The sequence below is a fragment of the Halichoeres trimaculatus genome, unplaced genomic scaffold (genome assembly GCF_033239565.1).
Source record: "Halichoeres trimaculatus isolate MK-OKI-2021-1 unplaced genomic scaffold, fHalTri1.1 fHalTri1_scaffold_12, whole genome shotgun sequence".
Classification (NCBI taxonomy): domain Eukaryota; kingdom Metazoa; phylum Chordata; class Actinopteri; order Labriformes; family Labridae; genus Halichoeres; species Halichoeres trimaculatus.
The window spans coordinates 23677102-23700403 of record NW_027437190.1 but is presented as its reverse complement, the minus strand read 5'-3'; the positions used below and the strand labels follow the sequence as shown (position 1 = coordinate 23700403).

Below are 23302 nucleotides of genomic sequence, written 5' to 3'. Positions count from 1 at the left end.
AAACATTTAAAGCAACATTGCATTATTACAGTATCACAGAGTCCATTAAGAAGTTGAAAAACAAGCAAAGGCTGCTGTTATTGAATTCCCTCCAACAGGCTTGTTTCCCAAAACAAAACACTAACTCAACTATGACTTATGGAGTATTTAAAAAAAAAATAAAACACCATCAATGCTACCTTTTCTTTGGTAAAGTAGCTGTATTTCTTGTGGAAACCCTTTTCGAAAAGGCATCCAGATCATAATATGCTATTTCAGCACATTTCTAAAACTAAAACATTGAAGAACAACAGGACCAATTCTGTATGAACAAAATGACAATGTGTCACATACAGCACCTGTCAGTGTAAAGTAAATCACTAGTTTATGTGTCCCTAAGCATCTGTAAACACAGATTCCCTTTAAAGGTTTTCGCGTTTGTGAAGTCACTGAAGAAGTTGAAAGGAAGGCAGTGATTCAAGTGATGGTCATTCTAAAAATAAGAAGTCAAAAGGAGTTTTGTCAAATCCTGCAGCCTTGATGTGTCCCATATATTCACAGTACATTCCAGGATATCTCCATGTTCTCCAGGTATATTGAAGCCTTTCAATGACAGGGATCAAAGGGATATTTGGAGACGCCTCCATGAAGCTCCAGCTCTGCTTCGGACCAAGCAAGAACATCTCCTCTCAGGTGGCTGCCGCAGGAGGCCAGGCTGTAGATGTCACTGGCAGTCAGGACATGTGACCACATGTGCACATCTGACATCTCACCAACGAACGACTGAGTGGCATCAAAACGGCCTCCCAGAGTGTCCTAAAGACAGAAGAACAGAGAAATGTATACAGGTGATCAACTGGATTACTAAACACAAAAATACCACAGTGCTGTTGAAATGTAATCTCAAAGTTAAAAGTTTGATCTTGCATCTATTAAAACCCATTTTAGGAAATCCATGAGAAAAAAATGTGTATGTTTTTAGAAGATTAGAATTTACTTCTGCTACTACACGTCTTTTCTTTTATTCTTTACCTGTTCCTGTCCCAAGATGAAGACACCTCCAGGTTTGATAGGATGCCAGGGGGAAAGATTCATCCCAGACCCTCTCTGCACTCCATCCTGGTACACCTCCCACTGTCCGTCCCTCGTTGTCCAGGTTACACAGACACTGTGCCACTTCCCATCACCCAGGGACAGGGGCAGCGTCACGGCCTGTTGGAAATAGGTGAGAAGCCAGCATAAAGAGGAGACATCTCAGTAAGTTGAAGTCAATGTGATAATGCTGCAGAGTTTTTGTTTTGCCCCCCTCACCTTGTCATTGATAAGGAGCTCCATGGGGTTGTTCCCCCATTCGATCAGCACCAGTTCATTGGCCTGTCCTGGTGCTGAGTAAGAAAAGGGCGTCCCCATGCTGGGCCCAACACCAGCTTTGATCCAGAGACACAAAGTCAGAGCAAATATCTCCTGCAGCAGAGTCTTCTTCATCCTGCCGTACATGTAGTTGGTTCTCATGGGGAAGCTGATCTGGAAGGCATCAGGACTCTTGATTTTCTTGCTGCTGGATCCTGTTTTGCAAGAAAACACAATGAGCTACAATTTGAGTCTCACTTTAAATATTGCACTGTTCTGATCTGCAACATTCAGTTTTACCATAAAAGCTTCCACAACAGAATCATTTGTTTATTTTCATGAAATTATATTTGAGATGTTCAGGTTGTGTTCAGTACATCGCCTCCCTATCGGCCAAAATCATGTTGAAGTTGAAGTTGTGTACCTGTGAGGTGAAGCTGGTTGAGCATCGTTTCCAGTTTGTTTGAATGGAACCCGGTACGTGGGCCTGGTACTCTGTATGCCGTGTGTGGAAGGTAACTGTGACTGTCTGCTTCATTATTGTGCTGGTGCTCATGATCATCATCATCCTCGTGGTGACCGCCATCATGGTCCTCATGGTCGTTATGGTCCCTGTCTGTGCTGTGATGGTCATCACTGTGACCATCGTCATGATGATCAGTGTCATCACCACTGTTACCATGACCACCGTCTCTGTGGTCATCATGGTGTCCGTCATCGTCATGATGATCGTCAACATCATGATGGTCTCCGTCACCTTTGTGGGAGCTTTCATCGTCGTTGTGGTGAGTGTTGGGGCTGCCGAGGGCGGCGGTGCCGTGATGCAGCTGCTGCTCCAGAGCGCTGATCTTCCTCTGGAGCAGCTCCTTTAGAGAGCTGGAGTATGTCATGGATGTGTTCCTCTTCTGCCATGAAAGAAAAACACATGTCAAGTCATAGTGGAAAAGAGTAGCTCTTGTTCCCCTGTGCTGCCTAGTTTTGCCCTAAATGGCCAAATGGAGCCATGGAAGAATCTGCTAACATGACAGTTATAAGCCTCAGGAAGCTGTAGTGTGTTTTTATTTTCCTACTTTTTGAATTTTAATAATGTTAGAGACAACAATCCTGTGTACTGTTTATCTGAATGCCTTCCTGTCTCTGTCTCTGCTTCTCTACCTCCCAGGTAATCCAGGCTTTGTTCTGGTGCATGCCCTGATTACCAGTCTGTCAAGGGAGATCACAATAATTGCAAATGATGTTAGACCTGTGCAGCACTCCCCGACTGCGTACACTCTCAGCTGCTTCTGACATCTGTCTGTGATGATCACCCAGAGGAGAAAAAGGTAATAAAGGTAGGTAAATGTTCAAGCATGGACTAACTTTAAGAAAATAGGATCAGAACACCAATTTTAAGCACTTTTTTTCACATTTTAACCTCATTAAAGAGTTTCTTACATAAGTAACATCCACCTCAGAGCCAATTGCTGCTCTAGAGTTTCCTCTTAAGGACATCAAAGTGGTTTTGTTGCTAAAGTAGTGCAAAGCTTTATGGGATTAAGTAACTCATTGTTAACTCGAGTTCTTGGCTGAATCACTAATCAGAGACACTGATGACAGCAGCATTAATGAGTTTAAAGAGGAAGAGCAACAATGAGCAAGCTGTACGTCACCAGCCTCCAGCTTCCTGTGTGACCTCTGGCAGATATTTAACTTTTATTTTGTTTTTCTAGACTCTATTTTGTTATATCATTTATATTACTTACAAAAACATGATTAAATTCACTGATAAAGAAGCACTTGGCAATGATAAACTTTCCATTCGATAGTCAAAAACTTCAGGCTGTCTTTTAGCCCTTTCTAAAGTCATCCCATTTACAGCTAGTGGAGAAAGTTTCCTCTCTTGGCTGCTCACCTGCAGGTTGCCCAGCCTCTCCTTCAGAGCCTGCAGCATCCTCTCCATGTGCTCAGGTGATGATACGATGTCCCCTGTTGCCACATGTTTATCCTTTCCCTGGCTGCCGCTGCTGTGCCCTCCATCAGATCGTTGCCCCCCCACAGAGGGGTGCAGCGCTGAGTCCGGAATGAGGTTGCTGTTTCCATGGTGACTCTGGTGGTTGCTATAGTGCCCGTTGTCAGCATAAGTGTGGCCAGCAAGCCCTACATGCAGGGAGCGCGAGGCTGTTCCATGATGCTCTTCATGATGCGTGGGGCCTTGTGTGAGGCCCTCACATAGGGCTAGCTTGGCCGTCAGCTCCCTAATGGTCTCCCTCTGGTCCAGGATGGTCTCTTTCTGTTGGACCAGGCTCTCCCTGAGGTGGAGGATGGTGGCTTTGGCTTCCTCGCTCGCCCCCCACCAGCCAGCAGGAGGTGCACTTTGATGGCTTGGTCCACTGGGCCCTGTTGCCCCTAAGCTTGGACCTGTCACATGGGAGCAGGCGGGGTCTGCATCCACAGGGAGAGGAGTGCAAATAAAGCGTGGGTGGGCTCCAAAGTCATAGTCAGGCCCAGCGGTGGCAGAGACGGGGCAGAGGAGGAGGGGGAGTAAAAAAATACAAATGGGAACAGAGAACAGTTGTAGAGACTGATAGTTCCTCATGATCTTCATCCTGAGTTCAGCCAGTTAGACTAAGGAGCTTGGCGTCACTTCAATATGTGAGAGGCCAACTGATGCAGAGGTTGTGTTGGCTTCTGTGTGACATCAGGGTGCATGAAGACAAAAATATTTCACACAACGTATCCTCTAACTGTGGAGGACACTCACAGTCAGATCACAAAATAATCTTTTGTGGAGCATGTCCCTCCTTTCTCTCACTGCTCCAAGGACTGGGACAAACCTGCAAAACAAAACCATGAGATGCTGAATGAACCTGTCTTTGTTACATTCTAAGTCCTCGTTTGTTGGTCTTATATCAACTCCCTGGCACATATACGACACAAACACACTCCTCTGGCTTTAACTGCATCTGAGGCTGGATGAGCACCTCAGGGTGACACTTCTGACCTCAGTAAGCTTTACTTTGTCTGACCACTAACTCTGTGTTGTGTACGCATGTGCCAGAAGAACCAAAGTATGTCCAGACAAGGATTAGTCCAAATCAGAGTCGTGACATCCTGACCACTCCAGCCAACAAGACTTTAGTCTGTAACCTAAGCTTTAGGGTTAAGGTTAGAGAAAAGGTTGACTGTGTGGTGTAAATACACAAAAAAGAGGAAGGAAAAATTCAAAAGTTAGATTTGATCAGTCTTTTGAATGATTATTAAACTGATTTAACTCACATTTAAAATCTGGATCCTTAAATGATGCAAAATCCCTGTAATGGATGTGTTTTAAAAATATATATCTTTAGTTTTCCGGGTCTATATCATAAAGGCTTTCTGACCCCTCTAAGCACTTTAACATGTCCTTTATTATACAGGGTCGGCATTTAGAAATGGCAAACACGTGAGGTGGCTGCTAAACCTCCTGACCACCTGTTGCTTGCAGTGACCAGCCTTTAAAATGTGTGTGTTAGAGTGTGTGTGTGTTTGTGTGATTCTGCTTGAAGTTCATACAATATTTATTGTATTTTATCAAATCTATAACAGAGTGATAAAAGCCATTAAAGTGTTGTTGCATGACAAAGTTAATGTCTGCAATCACTTAAATCTGTTTGAAAGCAACCATAAAAATGACTTATTGATCCACAGACGCTGAAGGTTATTTACATTTTCTTATAAAATTGAATTTTATCTAATATAGTGTCCCTTGTTTAATGAAACATCATTCCAACGTTAGAGCTGTAACACGTTCTGTTTCCGCAGCTCCAGTTGTGTTTATGCAGCTTACAGGAGAGACAGATGGTCGAGGCACAGAAGCATGTCACACCCAATCCCCACAGTTTAGCCCTAAGTTTATTATCACCCACAGGTCACTCAATTAACCTAATTGCAAGCAGTTTGTTGGCTACCTTAGCCAAAGATAAGTGGGCTTCTGTGAATGTGTGTGTGTGTGTGTGTGTGAGCAGTAATCCGTGTTGAACATCGGGTGGAGCACCAACCCTGCACCATATGGCCAAGGTGGATATTTAAGTAGTGCGATTAGTTTCCAATTAAAAACTGACAACTGCGGTCAGACCTTTGATTAAAAAGCAGTGACACTCATCAAAAAGCCCTCTTCAATTGTGAACAAAAAGAAGTAAAAAACAGCGTTAAATCTTTTATCATCCCAGTCCCTGACAAGATCATGTCAGTTTCATTCTGTTTGGTCAGTGGGTCTTTCTAACCATCTGAAGTACAAAGCTGAAGAAAAGTCTTCGGCTTAAATCACATTCTGTTTCCTCTTACACTATCATCTTTCACATGCCATGAGCATTTTTGACTGCTTGCCTTGAAAGTATGTCTTAACTATAACGATATAATGACAAAAACAAGTTTAACTTGATTTAATTTGTTATCAATAAATATTTAAAATCTTCATTATTTATCAGAAAGAAATTTGTATTTTACATGATCTAACTTTCATTTAATAATTGAGCAAATGAATGTCTGAATGTACATTTTAACCTTCAATACCACAAGTGAGTTACAAAAACTCTTTAATGCTACCTTTTAAAGCAAGTTTGCCAATTTAACTTCTTGAACTGATTTGAAAAAAGTTTGTGATGAATCAAGTTAAGTTTTTTTTTTATGTTGGTCCAACAGTTGCTGTATTTGACATGACATTTTTCAATCTTTTCAGATTAGTTTAATATTTTTACTCAAGTTCATTTAACTTGAACAAGAAAACACAAAATTTGGAGTAAATAAAGAAAAAATCAGCTTTCAGTTCCTAACATTTCTTTTTAAAAAAAAAAGAAAGAAAGAAAGAAAAAAGCCCATATTCATGTCCACGCATCAAACCATCATCTCTTCATCTTTGGAGAAAATGTTTCCCAAACTGCACTTAAGTCACATGTGCGACACAGCTGCGTTAGAGGATCTCTGAATTACATTGTGTTCCTGAAGAGTCACATCTATGTAAAAACAAAAAAAGGTCTCCCAAAATGTTTTCAGCTTTCTTTGCATGTAGTGCATTTTGAGCTTATTGAAGTCAAAGAATTGGAACTTTGTCTTTTTATAATATTAGCTAATGATCAGTTTATGTCTTTTATAAAGTCACATAATGGTTTTCCTAAACTGTTGGTCATCGTAACTGCAAAAAGATGTTTTCCCATCCTTCACTCTTTGTAAACTACTTTCTTGATTGTTCCAAAACATTAAATTTAACTACAACCACAAAACTCAAAAACAGACAGCTGTTATTAGAAAAAGGGAAATACAATTCTTACCTTTCTGTCCTTGTGAGTGCAGCCTGTGTCCGCCTGTGTCTAAACTTGAAGTGAGTTAGTTCCCCTCACACACTAATGAGCTTGAGAGAGATTTAGCTGAACACTTCTGTTCCTCCTTCATTGTCTCTTCTTCTTCTCTCCCCTCCCATCAGCTCTGTTGTGTTTTACTTGGAAGACCACACCTCTTTTCCTGTCCCACTGCTCTTAACTTTTCCACATCTTTCTCAAATGACACCTTATTTATTTGTGCTACAACAATCTGCTCATTTTAGAGATTACATGTTAACGTGCAAATGTTTAGTTTTTTAAGAATTGAACACTAATTAACTCCGTGCTCCAGGAAAACATCGCTGGCTCAGCACATCCGGTCCGACGTCAAACAGCTCACCCAGATCTCTACATGTGAGTGATTGGCCTGATTAGTGCCTCGTGTCTTCCCATTTGACGGGCAGCCAGAACAGCAGTGACGGGACAGCAGATGGTTCTTTTAGGGCTAGAGGAAATCGCATGGCACACAAACAATGGAGTGGGCATGTTGTTACAGGATCAGGCACACGTACTTACACATCAGCATTAGGTAACAGATTCAGACACACTGGCATATGTTGGCCCCCGACATTGTGCTCTATCAGATACTCAGTACTGAAGATGGAATGTAGCAACTCTTTTTTGAATTTTAATTTAAGAAACTACTGGAAGTTATTACTTTTCCAGTCATTCACCCCAAGACGCTCAATCTAAACCATTCTGGTTACAATATTTGGCAAACAACAATTAGATAGGTAGGTCTTATTATACCATGTCTCATAATATATGATTTTTTTTCTTTTCTCAGTATGCTGTCCAGTTTTTGGCTTTAAAGTTAAACAAAACCACTACAAAAATTCATGGTAGTTTTATATCAACTAGAAAGGCACTCAGAGAGCACAGATCTCTGCCAAGCATATTGTGATTGTCACACTTTAGTCCTACTTTAATGTTATACTCCCTTTCAGCAGACTGTCTGATACAATTTGGTGTTAGTTGCAGGTTTGTACAATAATTTGTTACCTGACAGTGTTGAAAATTATGATGACCCAGTACATATTTCATATTTTGGATCATAGTATCCAGAATATTGGCAGGATCTGGATCGTACTTTCACATCTGTCAGAAATGATGGTGACGTTGTGTTGTATTGTTTTGCAAAGCAATCCGACCATTTATTGTGGAGTTATATACCCATATAACTCCACCCATATAACTCTCTGTCACAATGACAGAGAATCCTTTTAAAAAGTCCTGGATCCAGATGGTGATCCGGATCACCTCCAAAATTAATGACTTCTTTCTTATCCCATTTTTAACATTTCCTGAAAATTTCGTCAAGATCCAATCGTTACTTTTTGAGTTATCTTGTTCACAGACAAACACACAAAGTCTCCCAAAAACATAACCTCCTCTGTGGAGGTAATAGCTAAATATATATATATTTTTTTTCATTTAAAAAAAAATCAAACATTGTGGCACTTCTTATCTGGTCTAAATGTCCCTGAAATAATGTAGATTTTATTAACCTCATCTTGTTCGTCATTTGTGTTTAATCAGATAAGCTTAAGATGGATTAACTCCATCCGTAAACTTGCAGAAGCTTAGAATGTATTTTTACTCAAAGAGGGAAAAGTTATACTTTTAAGTTATAATTTGAACCACTTAATTACCTTTTTTGTTAGTTTATGTCTACTTTAAAGAAATTCTGAGACATCACTGAATGTCTGTGACATTTTTCTGCTATCCCTGAGCCACTTATGCCACTGTATGGTGTTATGCCTAAACTGTCCTATCTGGCATCTTCTGATTGAGAAGTGGAGGCAGAGTCAGAGAGATGCAAACTACAGCCAAACTACAGAGTTGAATAAGTGAGCATGCTTCAAAACTGATGTGACTTCTTTGCTGTTGGACATCAATTCTCTTTGACCATGCTTTAGCAGATATATCACTTCAAGTAATCCTTTTCTGGGCATCCATCCTCTAACCACAGATCTACATCTGCTACCACAAAGATGTGTGCAGCAGTTACCTTTTACCCCTGTCTTTGCTTCTATGGAGAGACGTGGGTCTTAAACAGTTTTTGTTACAAAGAGATCAACTGTGTGATCTTTTTTCAGGTAAAGACGTTTTACTGATGTCTTCATTGACAGCTGTGGCAGATTCACAGATTGGCGTGTAAGAGGCGTGTACATGAGTCATGTTTTTTTTAGGCTGGTGTGAGCCAAGTTCTTCTGTCTTTCAATCTTCTTATCTGGAGTAAATGAGGCCTTAAGGAAGTGGAGCGTCACAAACAGCTTTACGGATCAGGCTCAAAGAAACAGGAACACATACGATTCAATTGTTTCTTTTTCAGTAATGAAAATGAACCGGAGCCCAAAAAAGCTCAGCTTACTGGTCTGTCATGGCTGCCAAACTGGAGGCTGCTGGGATGATGGAAAGAGATGACGTCACATCTTCTAAACGGAGAGATGATCGACCCAGCGTGAGACGGCCTGCTTCTGCTGAGTTAAGACATTTAATCTCTTTCTTATCATGTTGATTTTTATTATTTTCTGGTATTAGAAAGAAGTTTAAATTAGAGTTTTTAATAATATTGAGAAGACTTATGTGGTAAGATCTCAACAGGAGGGTCTCTGAAAACCACACCTGTAGGGGGAAGATTATGTTGGAGCTGTACTGGTGCACGTGTGCATGTGGCTCTCCTTAAACTTTAATCAGCTAGTCAACATTTTATTTAAATGTTGTGGAAAATGGATTTTGATGTACGTCTGCGCTGTTTTGATCCGAGAGAAGCAAAGTTAAGATGTGTTTTTGTTCAGGTTTTCTTGTCTGAGGAAATGCTGTTAGGAATGTGAAAGTCACACTGTCGCCACCTCTTGGCACAAACTTTTACTGCGCCACAAACTGCTCACCTAAAACAGCCTTAACTAATAAAAAAGGTTACAACCGACCACATAAAGTTACATCTTTAAAATGTTTTGTTTTATCCAAAACTGTTATTTGTCAAGAATTGATTTGAGAAAGTAAAAGCAATGCAAGAAATCATCGTCCAAGAAGTTGGTTCATTAAATTTTATGTTGGTATTTTCAAATAGAAGTTGTGTGTAAGTGTCTGAAATAAAAACAAACTAAATGTTTTGTTGTTTTGCTTAAGTTATATCAGCTGGGCTGAACAAGAACTTCAATTTGTGAAGCTGACACTTACTAAAGCATGAAGATTAATGAAGTATACAGCTGTAGATATGTTTTGGTGTTAATATGCCATCTAGTGGTCAAAATTGACTAATGCAGATTTAAAAGCACAATAAATTAGGATATCAAAATGAAGAAACAGTTTATTGTATGGGAGAGACATTTTCAATTCTAACTTAAGATTTAAAAACTCTTCTAATTTGAATTCTTCATCGTTTCATAAAGTTGATTTTTCTCAAGCTCTGAGAAAAAAATGTTGATAACATTGGTTATTACAGACAAAAGAAACATGAATGAATAAATGTATTTTCTCAGCAGATAGTTTGAGGGATTTTTAAGTTTAACCTCAAAAATCTTGTTTACAACTTTAGAAAAATTACATGAAGCTTCAACTCTCTGTTGCGGAAGTATGAACCAGGCAAAGGCAAAAGAAGTTTTAATATGGTTCACCTAAAAGAAATGATCACTTAAAAGAAATGAAATCTATGACAAAATGTAGCTCTGCAAGCTGCTTAAAATGTTAACAGGTACCTACAGTCAGATCACTCAATGTTAAGAATCAAAATTAAAAAAAAAAAATGTTGATGACTTGGTTTTAATCTAAATGTGAAAGTGTCAGTTAAAATGTTGCACTTATAAAAGCTTTGGTGGTTTAAATACATTTCATATCAATGGTCTCTTTAAACTTTACCAGTGCTTTAAGCTCCTATGGGTGATTTTCAGTTTGCTTTGATATTAGTTGAAATTGGTGGCCCATTTCTTCAACAGTCTTATCTTGTATATGCATTTTCAACCCGCTACAAACTCACAGCAGAGGCTTTAAAACTCAGTTTATTTGGTGAGTTATTGTAACTTTGATTTTGTAGGACATGAAATGAAGTAAAAGATAATCTATACTTTGATACTTTGCGTGAACAAATAGTCTGGCTAATGGGGAAACACAGAGGTGTAGTACAAGTACCCACAGTAGTACTTGGGTACTCCAAGTTTAACACAAGAGAAAAAACTCCAAAACTTTTTATACTTTTCATATTTTTCCCATTTGCAGGATACATAACAGCAGTTAATGAACATCTTTGTAGCAGTTGATATAGGCCCTCCTCCTCTGCCCCCCTCTAAATATGGGGAACAGGAACATGGTGATGGTCTGGGTGTATGTAGGCCACTGATTGGCCTTTGCCTGCGCTGTGGCTTAAAAAGTTCAAGTCATTATTCTCCTCCTGCTTCTATTCAGACGGGGTCCTGTTGGCTCATTGTTATTCTGCCCGAGTGACAGGCAGAGAGGCAGAGGGAGGCGGACACAGAGCGCGAGGCTGGCTGCTCTGGGAGCTGCTTGTTCTGGGCGGGGGTTTGTAGTCGGTGGTCGGTTTTTCTGCGGGCGTGAAGGCATGTCAGTAATCGGCTCAGTAATGAGGAGAGGTACTGAACGGCACCAAATATCTGACCCCGATTCCTGGGAGTAAAGAGAGGCAGAAAGAGGGAGGAAGTGTGTGTGAGAGAGAGAGAGGGGGGAGAAAAGGTGGAGAAAAGAGGGAGAGAGAGGGCCATGTGAAAAAGGGGTGGAGGGGAGGCTGAGATTTAGTGCTCTGCTGGATGAAACAACCCCCCACTAACCAACGGAGAGGGAAAGTCGCCTAATAGGAAGAAAGGAGGGGGTGTTGTGCTCTTCATTAAACACTCGCACAGGAAGCCCTTTTTCATTCCCCATAATGACATCTGAAAAGGTACGTAACTTTTTACTGGAGTGTCGCTGAATTATTTGTTACACTGTTACAAATGAAGCTGGAGCTCAACAGGTAGCTGCTACAGTGAACTCTGGAGTGTGTGAGCAAATGGCAGGGTGCACACACACAGGATGGAAACAAGTACTCTTAGATCTATTCATCTATCTGTTACAGAAAGGGCTTACTTGTCCTCTTATTTTATCACTTCTAGCCTCAGAAATACAAACATTTTTATGTATTTGTTGAAACGAGCTGTGACTGTGAATAAAGGCTCACTCTGCAGAGTTCAGTTGTTGCTGTATTCAAAAACTGTTGACTGATCTTTGGATCAGTGAAAAAGGAAAGTGAGTGAAACAAATGAAGTACTTTAACTTTTGGGCAAAGTAATTTGGCTTTAAACTCTCATTGTTATCCTTTGAAGTTTCTGTGCTTTTATTGAAGGCTAAACAGTGTTGCAGTGACCTTAAGACTTCAGCTATTAAATGTCACGAAATGGATGAAAATGTCAAATTGCAAATTAGTCCCAAACACAAAAGATGTTGAATTCATTACATAGAAAAGAGATGAGCATTCTAATTTAGGGTTATAAACCAGAGCTAATAGCTTTTTAACTTACAATGGTGGGGTAAATTGTATTATTCTAAATGATCACATATTATTTCTCTGAACTGTCTAATGCTGCTCAAGAGACATTTTTGTTTTAAGCTGCTCTATTTGAATTTAGTTTCAAAGCCCAAACCACATGAATGCACCTTCTGTGTCAGTGTCCCTAACACCTGCAGGCTGTTCTGTTGCATCCAGAAACAAACCACACTTTATTTCTTTGAATTAAACAGCAAATCACCATGATTAAAAATGCTGTATCCATCTTCAGCATTTACTTCATCTTTCAAACCACATGCACAGCTGTAAAGTGTTTGAACTATTTGAAAAAGTAGCAAAAGAACAGCAAACGGGTACAGCTACTGCTCCTGAATTACACCAGACTACATGAGGGTGGCCCTAATGAGCAAGAGTCTGCAAATGTTTTCTTTGTGTCATATACCATTAGTTGATCTGGGTCACCGTTTTCTCTGTAATCTCGCTGTGATAACAAAAGAGCGCCGCTCTGGGAAAACAGAGAAAGAGGATTTTGCCATCAAATCCAGACTGGAAATCCTTTGACCCCGGATCAGTCCCCCCTTGATCGTCCCCTTGGCCGAGGAAGCATCATTGTCGCGTGTTTATTCAGCACTTTGACACCTATGACTTGCTCCGGAGGAATCCATTGTTCTTATCTGAAATGGTATAACTCTTCTGGCCCCTAAATCTTGGAGAAATATTTGGCTTGCTGTAATGTTTTGAGGTGATAATGCAGAAACTGGCAGGCTTAGACGCAGAGGAGAGCCGTGTGAAAATGACAGAGCTGCCCTTAGACGAAACCCAAGACAGTCTGACATCCTCACCACTTGTTGTGATGGTGGATTGGCCTTAAAAGTCCTCAGCTGTTTGAAACCCTGATCTCACATTTATGATGTCTCAAAGAGGGGTGACGAGATTCCTGCTAAAAACCTTTTAACAGTTTTACAGTATATTCTGTAATCATCGAGTTTTGTCAATGAAACAACAAAAACAGATGAATTTGTAGTCATTTAAATCTGGGTACAGAGTGGCATCTTTAAGATTCCTTTTTTGTCAATAAAGTTTGAGTTGGTGTCAATAAAAACAGGAATTTTGGCGCATGAGTTGCAAGAAATAGTGTGTGTTTGGGGGTCATCGGTGTAGCCCAGTGGGTGCACCTTTGGTTGCAGTGACCTTTCTTGAGTGTTGTACCTCTGCTGTTCCCTGTCTGTCCCCTTATTGCTGAACTTTTACAAAAAAAGGTGAAAAGACCCCAAGAATTTTTCCAAAGAGAAACAGAATGACAAAAAAGTGCTTTGACTTTTACTTTTGTGGAGATGAAACCTGAAACACCTGAAGTTTTTTTCATCAGTTAAAAGTCAAAGTGATGCATTCTCGATGCTCATGCCAACTTTTTCTCCTCTCTCCTTCAGTGGACTGCAGTTTTCTGTAAAGAGTAGGACCCTGAAAAACAACAACAAAAAACAATTCAGACGTACTAAGAAGCCAGTGATAACAAGAAGCAAAATGTCTCGGACAGAAGAAGTGAACAAGATGACAGAAAATGTCTACAAGGTAAGACTCGTAACTGGCACAACAGTGAACACCATTCAGATGTTTTCATCACAAAATCTCACACAGAACAATGGGTTGTGAAATGGTAAGAAATGTCCTCGTATTGTTGCCAACAGGGGATTCTGGACCAGTTTAATCCCAGTCTGAAGAACTTTGTGACCATGGGGAAACACTACGAGAGAGCGCTGACAGGTCAGCACAACACACATCTTTAATTTTGTCACATTGTGCATTTTAGACAAAGCTTATGTTACGACTCATATTTCTCCTAACATGAACTCTGTTCTATAGGAGTCACTGTGGCTGCCAAGGGCTACTTTGACGCTCTTGTGAAACTGGGAGAACTGGCGAGCGACAGCCAAGGCTCCAAAGAGCTCGGTGAGTGAGGAAAGCAGGGGGAACATAACGATAAATCTGCAATGGCACCTAATAAAGTGAAGAGAGTTGACTTGACAGCTGTAGGAGAAGATGAAAACAGTCTGCTTGAATGTGTCGGTAAGGGAGGAAAGGAAGACGAGAGGGGACGAGGAAATGTTGAGAGAGGGAAAGAGAACAGAGGGAAAAGGGAGAGAGTAGGGTCATTGTTGGGAGATTAACAACACCACATGATCTCATTGTAATGCTGAAAACAGCGGGGGAGGCAGGCAGGAGAGTCGGAGGGCGAGATGCCAGCCACCACATACTACAGCGCTGTGTGACTGTGACTGAGGGAGGCACTCACAGCTGACTGCCGCTTTGTAAATGAGAAACTGTGTAAAAACAGAAAGTTTGAAGCCACTGATGTGTCCCCTGCGTTTGTGTGGATGCTGTTATTTTTTTTAAATCACTATTAGAAAATCAGATTAGAGCATAGCTTTATTCTGCATGCACAAAAACTATTTAAAAGGCTGCTTATTTATGTCTCTTTATCAAACATCATGTTTCCTCACAGGGGACACACTGTTTCAGATGGCTGAGGTTCACAGACAGATACAGGTGCAGCTGGAAGACGTGGTAAGACTGCACAAAACACTTCAGTGAAGCATTTAGACAAATAAAGACTGGTTTGAAAAATGTGGATAGGATACTTTCATGATGTAAATCTTATTATGTGACCATAAAATGCTACAATTTCTAGAGTTTTACTGGGTACTATTAGTATTAAGTAATTTTTGGTTGTAATCAAGCCTGTAATGTTTTTAGCATTTTTGGAGGCACAGTACTGAGGTTTCACTGGATGTCACAGAATTTGTTTTCCTGGCTAATTTTTGATGTTGTCATCAACAGTTAAAGCTGTTTCACTCCGAGCTACTCGCCCAGTTGGAGCAGAAACTGGAATTGGACATTAAATACCTCACAGTAAGTTTTATTCAGGCTAAAATCTCACACACCTCACTTATTGGCTACAAAACTTGTATTTGATTTGATGCAGAGTTCATTAATCTTGTTTTATTTAAGTTTTTAACAGTTATTTCTAATGAGTGTTTTGATTGGTCCAGAAGTTTCCCATCAGTGCTGGTATAGATTACTAAAGCATTGGGGCTTTGGCTTATTTGCAGCTCTTCAGCAGTTTCTCTAAATACTATGAGTCAGAAATCCAAGAAGTAGCCAGTGAGAAAAAACTTCATGTAGTTCTTGTAAAGCTGTGAAAATTGTTTTGTAGGTGGAGACACTTGAGTGATACAAAAAGCAGGTATAAGCTGATATCCAATGATCTTCTATGAATTAAATATCACCCAAGAGTTACCAACGTTGCACTGAATATCAGCACAGCTTTGATTAAACCCAAAAACGTATCAGTGCTTCATCTTTGTGACACTGGTTATATTATCATAAATCTTCTGTTTTTCCCCTCAGGCCACTCTGAAGAAGTATCAAAGTGAGCGCAGGTCCAAATCAGAGTCCATTGAGCGCTGCCAGTCTCAGCTGAAGAAACTCCGCAGGAAGAGCCAAGGCAGTCGGCACCCAAACAAATATGGAGACAGGGAGATGCAGGTGAGAGAAATCCAGAACTAAGAGTAACACACACATAAAAAGTAAAATACAAAAAAGGAGTTAGCTTAACTCAGTTGGATCATTTTTATTTTGAGAAACAAAAATCCTCCTAACAATTGGATCGTCTTACTCAGCATTACAGCAGATTAAAATCCAGGGTTATGTGAGCGTTTGTGTAAGAAATAGCTGGTGTGAATAAGATTAAAGAACAATCTGCCTCAGCTGATTTTTCAGAAAACAAGCAACTTAGTTCACAAACACATCCCTGGAGGAAATTGGAATGACATAAGAGGATGAACTGATTTAGCCACTTGGAAAGTGAAAATGAGAAATTAAGGGTGAGGTTGAGGATAAAGCAAAAGGTTAAGGGTCACAAGGTCATTTGATAACCTGTTTCTCTCCTCAGAGAAAGCACTCAAGGTCACTCTGTCTCTAAATTCACGCGGTAACATGCAAAAACATTTCTTTGACTTTTACCCTCAGTTTGTGGAGTTAATGAGTCGTCGTCAAGGTGAGCTGGATGCGTTGGTGGCCACAGGTTACAAGTCTGCGCTCACTGAGGAGAGGAGGCGATACTGCTTCCTCGTTGACAGACAGTGTTGTGTCACCAAACTGCTGATCAGCTACCACTCCAAGGTGATGAGCTTATATTAAACCACGTTTTTGACGTAGCAACATTTTAGCTTTCTCATGCTAAAATATTGAAATCCAGACAAAATGCATCTCATTAAAAGTAATTATCCTAGCGTTGGGGTTGTGAAATTGTATTTTATGAACAGAAATGCTGTAGCTTTTTTGATTTTACCCCTGTTAGCGCTGCGTTAAAATGGTAGATTTGGAGAGTAGAAAGATACATTCAGTCTCGAATTGTGATTCTGTTTTGCAGAAAACTACAGTGCCCTCAAAGAGTTGAATAGCATTTTTATACATATATGATATGAAACTATATAAACATAAAAAATGTATAATTGTGGGATTCATGTTGCAGCTGAAAAACTCAGTCTTGGGTCTTAAAGCCACAGGCAGACAGAGAAGTTGGAAGTATTGTTTTGAAGGTTTTTGGTCTCTTTTGGGATTATTTGGTGTAGACTTAAGGACAGAGTCTCTCCAGCCTTATCTGGTAACACTGTTGTTGTTTCCTCATGTTCTGATTTTTTTTGATCCCATCCAGGTGAGAGAGCTCCTGTCACAGAAACTGTCGTCCTGGCAGGTGTCGTGCTCTCTGCCCACAAAACTACCAGAGCGAGCTCTGAATCTGCTGCGTCACACCGCGCCTCAAAGCTCAGGGGCTGCTGGGATAGCCGAGGTCCTCCGTCACACCAAGCTGGGCTCTGCACAGCCAGAACAGGTCAGATTAATTTTCTGTTTATTGAGTGTTTATCGGGTCAGACATTTGCCTTGGTTTCAGTTTGGACATTTGAGTTTATAATCCCTTCTTCTCTATTGTTGGTTTTCACAGAAAGATTATGTCACGGGTTGATATTTTAAAACTCTTTCAAAACTTAACTGGATAAACTCAGACATCTATTGTTGTGGTCAAACACAAACGAGTCTGTTGGGTCAGCTGTGTTTGTTTATTAGTTCAGAGATTTGAGAGAAGCTTCAAAACTTACATCTGAAGAAGAAAATGATAACTTGTCCGTTCAAGTTTTGAATCACAGAAGTTAGGACTGAACTCTTCAGACTTGTTCAGAGTCTTCTCCTCTGGTGCCTGGAAACCCAAAGACTCAGAATCTGTAATTGAAGTTTCTGTGTGATTTCTTTTGAAGTTAAAACTTCAATATCCTCAATTTTTCAGAGGCTATCTCTTCTTGAGATCCCCACTATGTTGAATGGAGACTCCAGTCGCCCCCAGCAGCAGCAGCGCCAGCTCCCCTCCTCCTCCCAGAGTGAAACCTGTCCTCCTCAGGGCTCCCCTCAAACTTTTGGCTCCCTGTCCTCTGGAGGAGCTGCTGGAGGTTCATCACAAGGAGCATCCCCTCAGCACAGCAGCACTCCCCTTAATACATCAGTCAGCCTCCTCCCTGAAAGCGGAACCAGTGGCAGCACGAGTCCTGCAGCATCCACTCCCACCCCGTCCAGCACCTCTGCCCTGCAAGGCCCTCTCCTCCTGACCACCAACACCTCCAACCTCTCCCCATGCCTCATCCCCTCCACCGTGATGTCGCTAAGCCACATCTCCCCACCTGGCAGCTCCTTGCAGGGCATGACCCTCCCTATCACCCACAGTGCTCCCCACAGTCCTCCCCTGCCCCACAGTGCTCCTCTCTCCAGGGCCATGACTCCCGTGCAGCTTCTGCACCAACAAGTGGGACCAGGAGGGAGCAACACTTCATCACCATCACACAACCCCAGGCTGCTGAAGACCCCTGAAATGAGTGCAACAGCAACTCTCCCTCTGCCTCGAAGACCCAACAGTGAAATGAGACTGGGAGGCCTTCAGGGTGAGATGTGATGATATAAAAACTGTAGTCTCACAAAAACAAGAGAAGAGAAACTCTCAACTATCAAAACTGTAATCACTTCTTTTAATACATGCTCTATGATCACAAATCATTTTAATAACTGCATCAGAGCAAAGTTTGTGAAAAAAGAAGGGGTTAACTTGCTGATAGGTTGGAGTTGTTCCAGTAACAGCCTTTCAACGCTCTGGGTGATCTTTCTAATATGCCCTGAAATGTTTACAAATGAACTGCTGATGAAAACAGCTTGTATTGTCAGGCAGCGGCTGCAGGAAATGATGTGTTTGCATTTGCAGTCAGTCGATACAGTGTAAATACAGCTGTCATAGACTGAACACTCAACAGTTACTTTCTAATGCATCATCTCAAATCCCTCCTTTGTGGACTCACAATTTGAATCATATCACAAGGCAGGGTGACTCTATAATACACAATGATAACGACTATGAAAACATGCAGACTGAGCATATCACAACCCAGACTTGGTTTCAGAGTTTATAAACAGATACCATTTTATTTTTTTCTTCCTAGGCGCCACTCTGCCCAGGATCATGCCTTTATCCGGACCTACTCGTGTGGAAGCCTTGTTTGCTCACTCACCTGGCGAGTCAGAGGGCTTTGGTGGGGGCGGTGGTGGAGCTTGCTTACTGCATTTCCAGCAGGGTGACAGCATCGCGTTGCTCATCTCTGAGCCCAGAGATGGGTGGCACTACGGTCAGAATGAACGAACTGGACGGTATGTTCTGTGAATCACAGTGAGGAAGAATTAGTGACATATAAAAAGAACCACTGAATAATGAACTGTTTCGCTGTAGAGAGATTTTTTAATGCTCAATGCTGTCAGTTAGCAAAAGAATCCAGGACTGAAAATATTTAATGTCATCAAAAAGGGTCATGACTATTTTCAGCTATCACGATAAAAAAAATCATGTTTTTTAGCCAACATACTCTTGTCTTGCTCATTCAACTTCTTGCTTAAATGTTAAGCTGTTGTCCCACAAAGTGTCATTTTCCTCCACAGGAAAGGCTGGTTCCCTTTCTCCTACACTCAGCCCCAGCACAGTGTGTTGGATCACCTTGAGAGGTAAGTCAATAAAGAAAAACATGGCATTTTATTAAGTTTTTGAGAAACTTTTAGTGACTGAATAGACTTCACCTTTGATAACAGGCTGTCACAGCATTGACTGACCTGAAACAATCCGGCCGTTTCAGATAGAAATTCATTCTTCCTCATTGCCTTCTCAGTATTTTCCCTCTCTGTTTCCAAACACATTCAATGTGTCTTTTAAAAGTATGCATACCTCTTGAATTTTTCTACATTTTGTCATTTTGTTGCAAGCACAAGCTTAAATGTATTTTTTGGGGGATTCTGTGATATAGACCTATACAAAGAGAATGATGATGTGGTAGTAAAATACATTTAAGCATGTGCTTGTAACTTATCAAAATGTGAAAAGTTCAAGGGGAATAAATACTTTTGCAAGGCAATGTATCTCACTTTCAAACATTCATTTCCTTGTCATTTGTCCCCTTTGCTTCTTGTTACCCGCTCCATCTACAAACCTTCCCTTCCCTTCAGCTCCCTCTTCCTTTCTAAGGCTAACAGCACGAGTACAGGTCAGCTCGACAAGCTGGGCTCTCAAGCTAGCGCAGCCCTCACCCCAGAGTCAGAGGAGGAGCGCTCTCTTCCTCCACAGAGGGTTAGCACTTTCCGCCCGCGCCCGTACAGCATGGCTGACAGCAACAAGGTGAGACACTAAAGGATGTTTAGGGGGGAGGGTGTGAGCTTAAGAGAACTGCTTCAACCAAGGGAAAATTAGGGTTAAAGAAAAGGGAACAGATGATTTGATTTTTGATGATTCTACATTTCAGATCACTGCTGCATTGGCCTCTCCACCACCTTCTCCAACCAGGTAACTAGCTTTGAAAAGGTGCCCCATGTGTGTACATGTAAACCAGCTAGAATGTTTTTTTGTTTTCTTTTCTTTTTTGTTATGTTTTTAGATTTTAAGTTCCTGAAGCTCTTCCTCTTCTTCTTCTTTTTATAATAACTTTGAAAAGTTAATTTGGTTCTGCTTCTAACCCAACTATCAACCAGGAAGCAGCTAAATGCTAACATATGCTGTTATCTGGTTTAAGCTGAAAATATACATCACATGTTACAACATTAATTATAAAAAATAATTTGAAAAAATTTGTCGGGATACCATTTGATTTGTGATAGGATTAATTTCACCTTCAGAATTGCATTTAACAACACTGAATGCCTTTTGACTCCTAGTGCAAACTTCTGAGATGTCTGTCAGCCTCAGTTATGCTACCAAAGAAATCCCGCCATGTCCAACTCACCTGACCTTAATGTTTGATATGTAAATTATGTGACATTAGAAACATAAATCTTGCTGAAGAGCCCTATTTTACCATCTTTCATGTTTTCCTCCTTACAGGATCAATCCATTCGCTCACATCCGCCTCAGAAAAACCGTCACCAACGATCGCTCTGCTCCAATCATTGAGTGAACTTTTTATTTCTCACACTGCAGCAGCAGCAGCAATCATATATTTTGTGGTCTGTAAGTTTTTAAAACATCAGGTTGAACACTGGAAACAAACCACTGGTATGTGTCAATTTTTGTTCTTGATGGTAATGATTTTTCTTTTTTTTTAAATTGATAAAACAGCGTTATTTTCTTGATACAAACATTGAATCAAGTATAAAAAGTTTATTTGTAAGAATCTGTTATAAATGTGATTTCAGTCCATTTGAGTTTGGAGTAATAATTGAAAAATTAATGGATTAAAAAACTATAATATCTGAAAAATATCTGCAAGACGTGTGCGTAGAAGTATAGGGTAGTTTTTAAGATACAGAAGTTGTGATGTTAGGCTGTGCTTAGCTTAGTGTTTGAGATATCATTTGCTTGTCCAGGATGACTAACATTGTCAGAAATATGAAAGATGCCTCTGACTTCTCTTACTGTGCAATTCAACCTAACCTTTGGTCTGATTATTTGGAGGTTTATTGTGCCATATTCATAACTGTGTTCTTTGTGCAGTTGATTTAGGGACTGGTTCCTAATAGCGGGTTGTGAACTTTGACTGTAACAAAAGGTTATGGGAAGAGAGCAGGCTCCTACTATAAAAGTGCTATAAATATGTTCTATTTTTAGAAATGCTGCCAGATTGTTGAGTTTTCCTGGTTTCAGTGAAGTTAAAGTTTGCATCTAATCAAAGTGTCTTTTCTATAACAAAAAGTGTTTTTGTTTAAGAGAGACTTGGCATGTTTCAGAAAATGGCCATAAAATGTATTTTTGAGCCGTTTCTAGAATTACTGAGCAAACCTGTTCATGTATTTAAGTCCATGTCGGTTATATATTTTTGTTACTTCCAGGTAACACGATGCATTCTGCTGCTGTAACTTTACATTTGAATGTTTTAAGGAGTTGTCTTATTTGTTTTTCTGAATAATTTAATCTTCACTGGCCTCAAAAAATAGTGAAACAATTTCTACCTTTCATTTTCAAATAACAGCTCAATAAGAGTTGTAGGCTCTTATAAGTTTTTTTTTCTTAACAAAGGAAGTCATAAAACGAAGCTTCTGAGCTCCACATAAACAAACTTTGATAATTAATAGATGATAAATGTTTAGATGATGGTGCTTGAAAGAAGTGTTTATTTCAGAAAGTTTCTTATTGTTGAGGGTTCAAAGTGTGAAGTATGAAAGTTTTGCCTGATTAGTCTTTGGATTTGATGTCTTCTTGATTTCTTTTCAGTCCCAAATCTAAAGCTAAACAACGTCTAGGCTAGTTGTTTGTAGCTGTATGTTTACCAGTCAGACTGAGCAGAATCTCAAAGAGGGATGTGAAAGCCAGGACAGACGACAGGATTTTTTTAAACGGGGAAATGTGTTGATGAAAGTGATGATGAAAGTGCAGCAGAAAGTTGACCAACGTCTGAGCAAGTGTTTATGGTAAACTAGATAAATCCAAAGTAATACCCTATAGCTCTATAGTTTCCTTTAGAGAAGTGCGGTTTAAGATAAAACTGTATCTGTGAAAAATGAAATGGTTTATGTTCTTGTTGTATTTACTTTGAGCTTCTGTGATCTTGTAGCACCTTGAAGATTTAAGATATCTCCTCCAAGCATTGTAGAAAATAATCTAACAGCATTGATCCTACTTTGAGTAGTACTACATCATTAATAAAAGTGACAGTAAATGGTAGAGCTAATGCCTCTTTGTGCTTGGCTTGTTGATGCAAAAATGAGTAATTGTTTGACTTTATTTAACTTCTTTTTAAAAAATAATATTTCGCTTTGGTAGAACATTTGGACTTTGCTGACATAGCCAAATCCTAGCTTTCCACTCACCACTGCAAGTCAACTCAGAATAAGACCTCTGAGACAGTGACACAGTCAAAGAAAAACTGTGGTCTGAATGTGTTTTTAACTGAGACTATTGTCTTGTGGCTGCAGAGTGGGATGAAACATTAGCTGAGTGTGGTGCAGAAAATTAGGAGTTAGATGATAATGATTAATTCTGAAACAAATGTAAAACAGAAATAAATCTTACTATGAAATATTTTGTACAAAATTAAAAACTGAAGAGAAACATGTTATTAAATCAAAAAATCATATGAAAATTAACAGCTAGTCTCCAGTCTTGTATGTTGATTTGAAGTGCTTTGCGTGCAGACCTCTCATCACAGCCTCAGATGTATACGTACGGCTGAATGTACTACACAAGACTGTTTCTACTTGATTACGGAAGAACTGCCACAACAAACAGGAAACCAACCAAAGTCTGAAACTCTTCTGCCGTAGTGAAATATTGTTACTACATTACACCCACACATCTTAAACAACACCACAGTTCTGTTCAAATAAAACAAAGCAGTTTAAAGCCGTTCTCTACGCTAGGTCAATAAGAGATTTTGCTGACAGCAGAAGATATTTTATTGTGGTGATGAACATCGCTGAAGAACACTTTCCTCATCTGAAACACTGAATATTGATGTGATGTGAAATAAAGATCTATGAAGGAAATGTTTGCCTAATGTACTTCTTGTATATAACATGTTTTCCCACAAGAATAATGTTAGCTCTTGTGTTTTTTAATGTGCCTAACATTAAT

The 23302-nt window shown here is 40.0% G+C and overlaps 2 protein-coding genes across 2 annotated transcripts; one reads left to right on the top strand and one right to left on the bottom strand.

Annotated features, from left to right (window-relative positions):
• Positions 1-6744, bottom strand: LOC141800322 (neuronal pentraxin-2). The gene is made up of 6 exons (XM_074682761.1): positions 6615-6744; positions 3221-4142; positions 1754-2234; positions 1291-1544; positions 1012-1191; positions 1-795 (listed from the first exon to the last, which is right to left on the bottom strand). The coding sequence occupies exons 2-6, from the start codon at positions 3911-3913 to the stop codon at positions 586-588; spliced, it is 1818 nt and encodes a 605-aa protein (XP_074538862.1). The 5' UTR covers positions 3914-4142; positions 6615-6744; the 3' UTR covers positions 1-585.
• Positions 6745-11105: 4361 nt separating this feature from the next.
• LOC141800321 (BAR/IMD domain-containing adapter protein 2) lies at positions 11106-22815 on the top strand. Its single transcript, XM_074682760.1, has 15 exons — positions 11106-11559; positions 13593-13734; positions 13851-13926; positions 14026-14112; positions 14666-14727; positions 15001-15072; positions 15571-15708; positions 16192-16344; positions 16880-17056; positions 17507-18152; positions 18702-18906; positions 19192-19254; positions 19750-19918; positions 20043-20083; positions 20618-22815. The coding sequence occupies exons 2-15, from the start codon at positions 13687-13689 to the stop codon at positions 20688-20690; spliced, it is 2010 nt and encodes a 669-aa protein (XP_074538861.1). The 5' UTR covers positions 11106-11559; positions 13593-13686; the 3' UTR covers positions 20691-22815.
• The last annotated feature ends 487 nt before the right edge of the window (positions 22816-23302 follow it).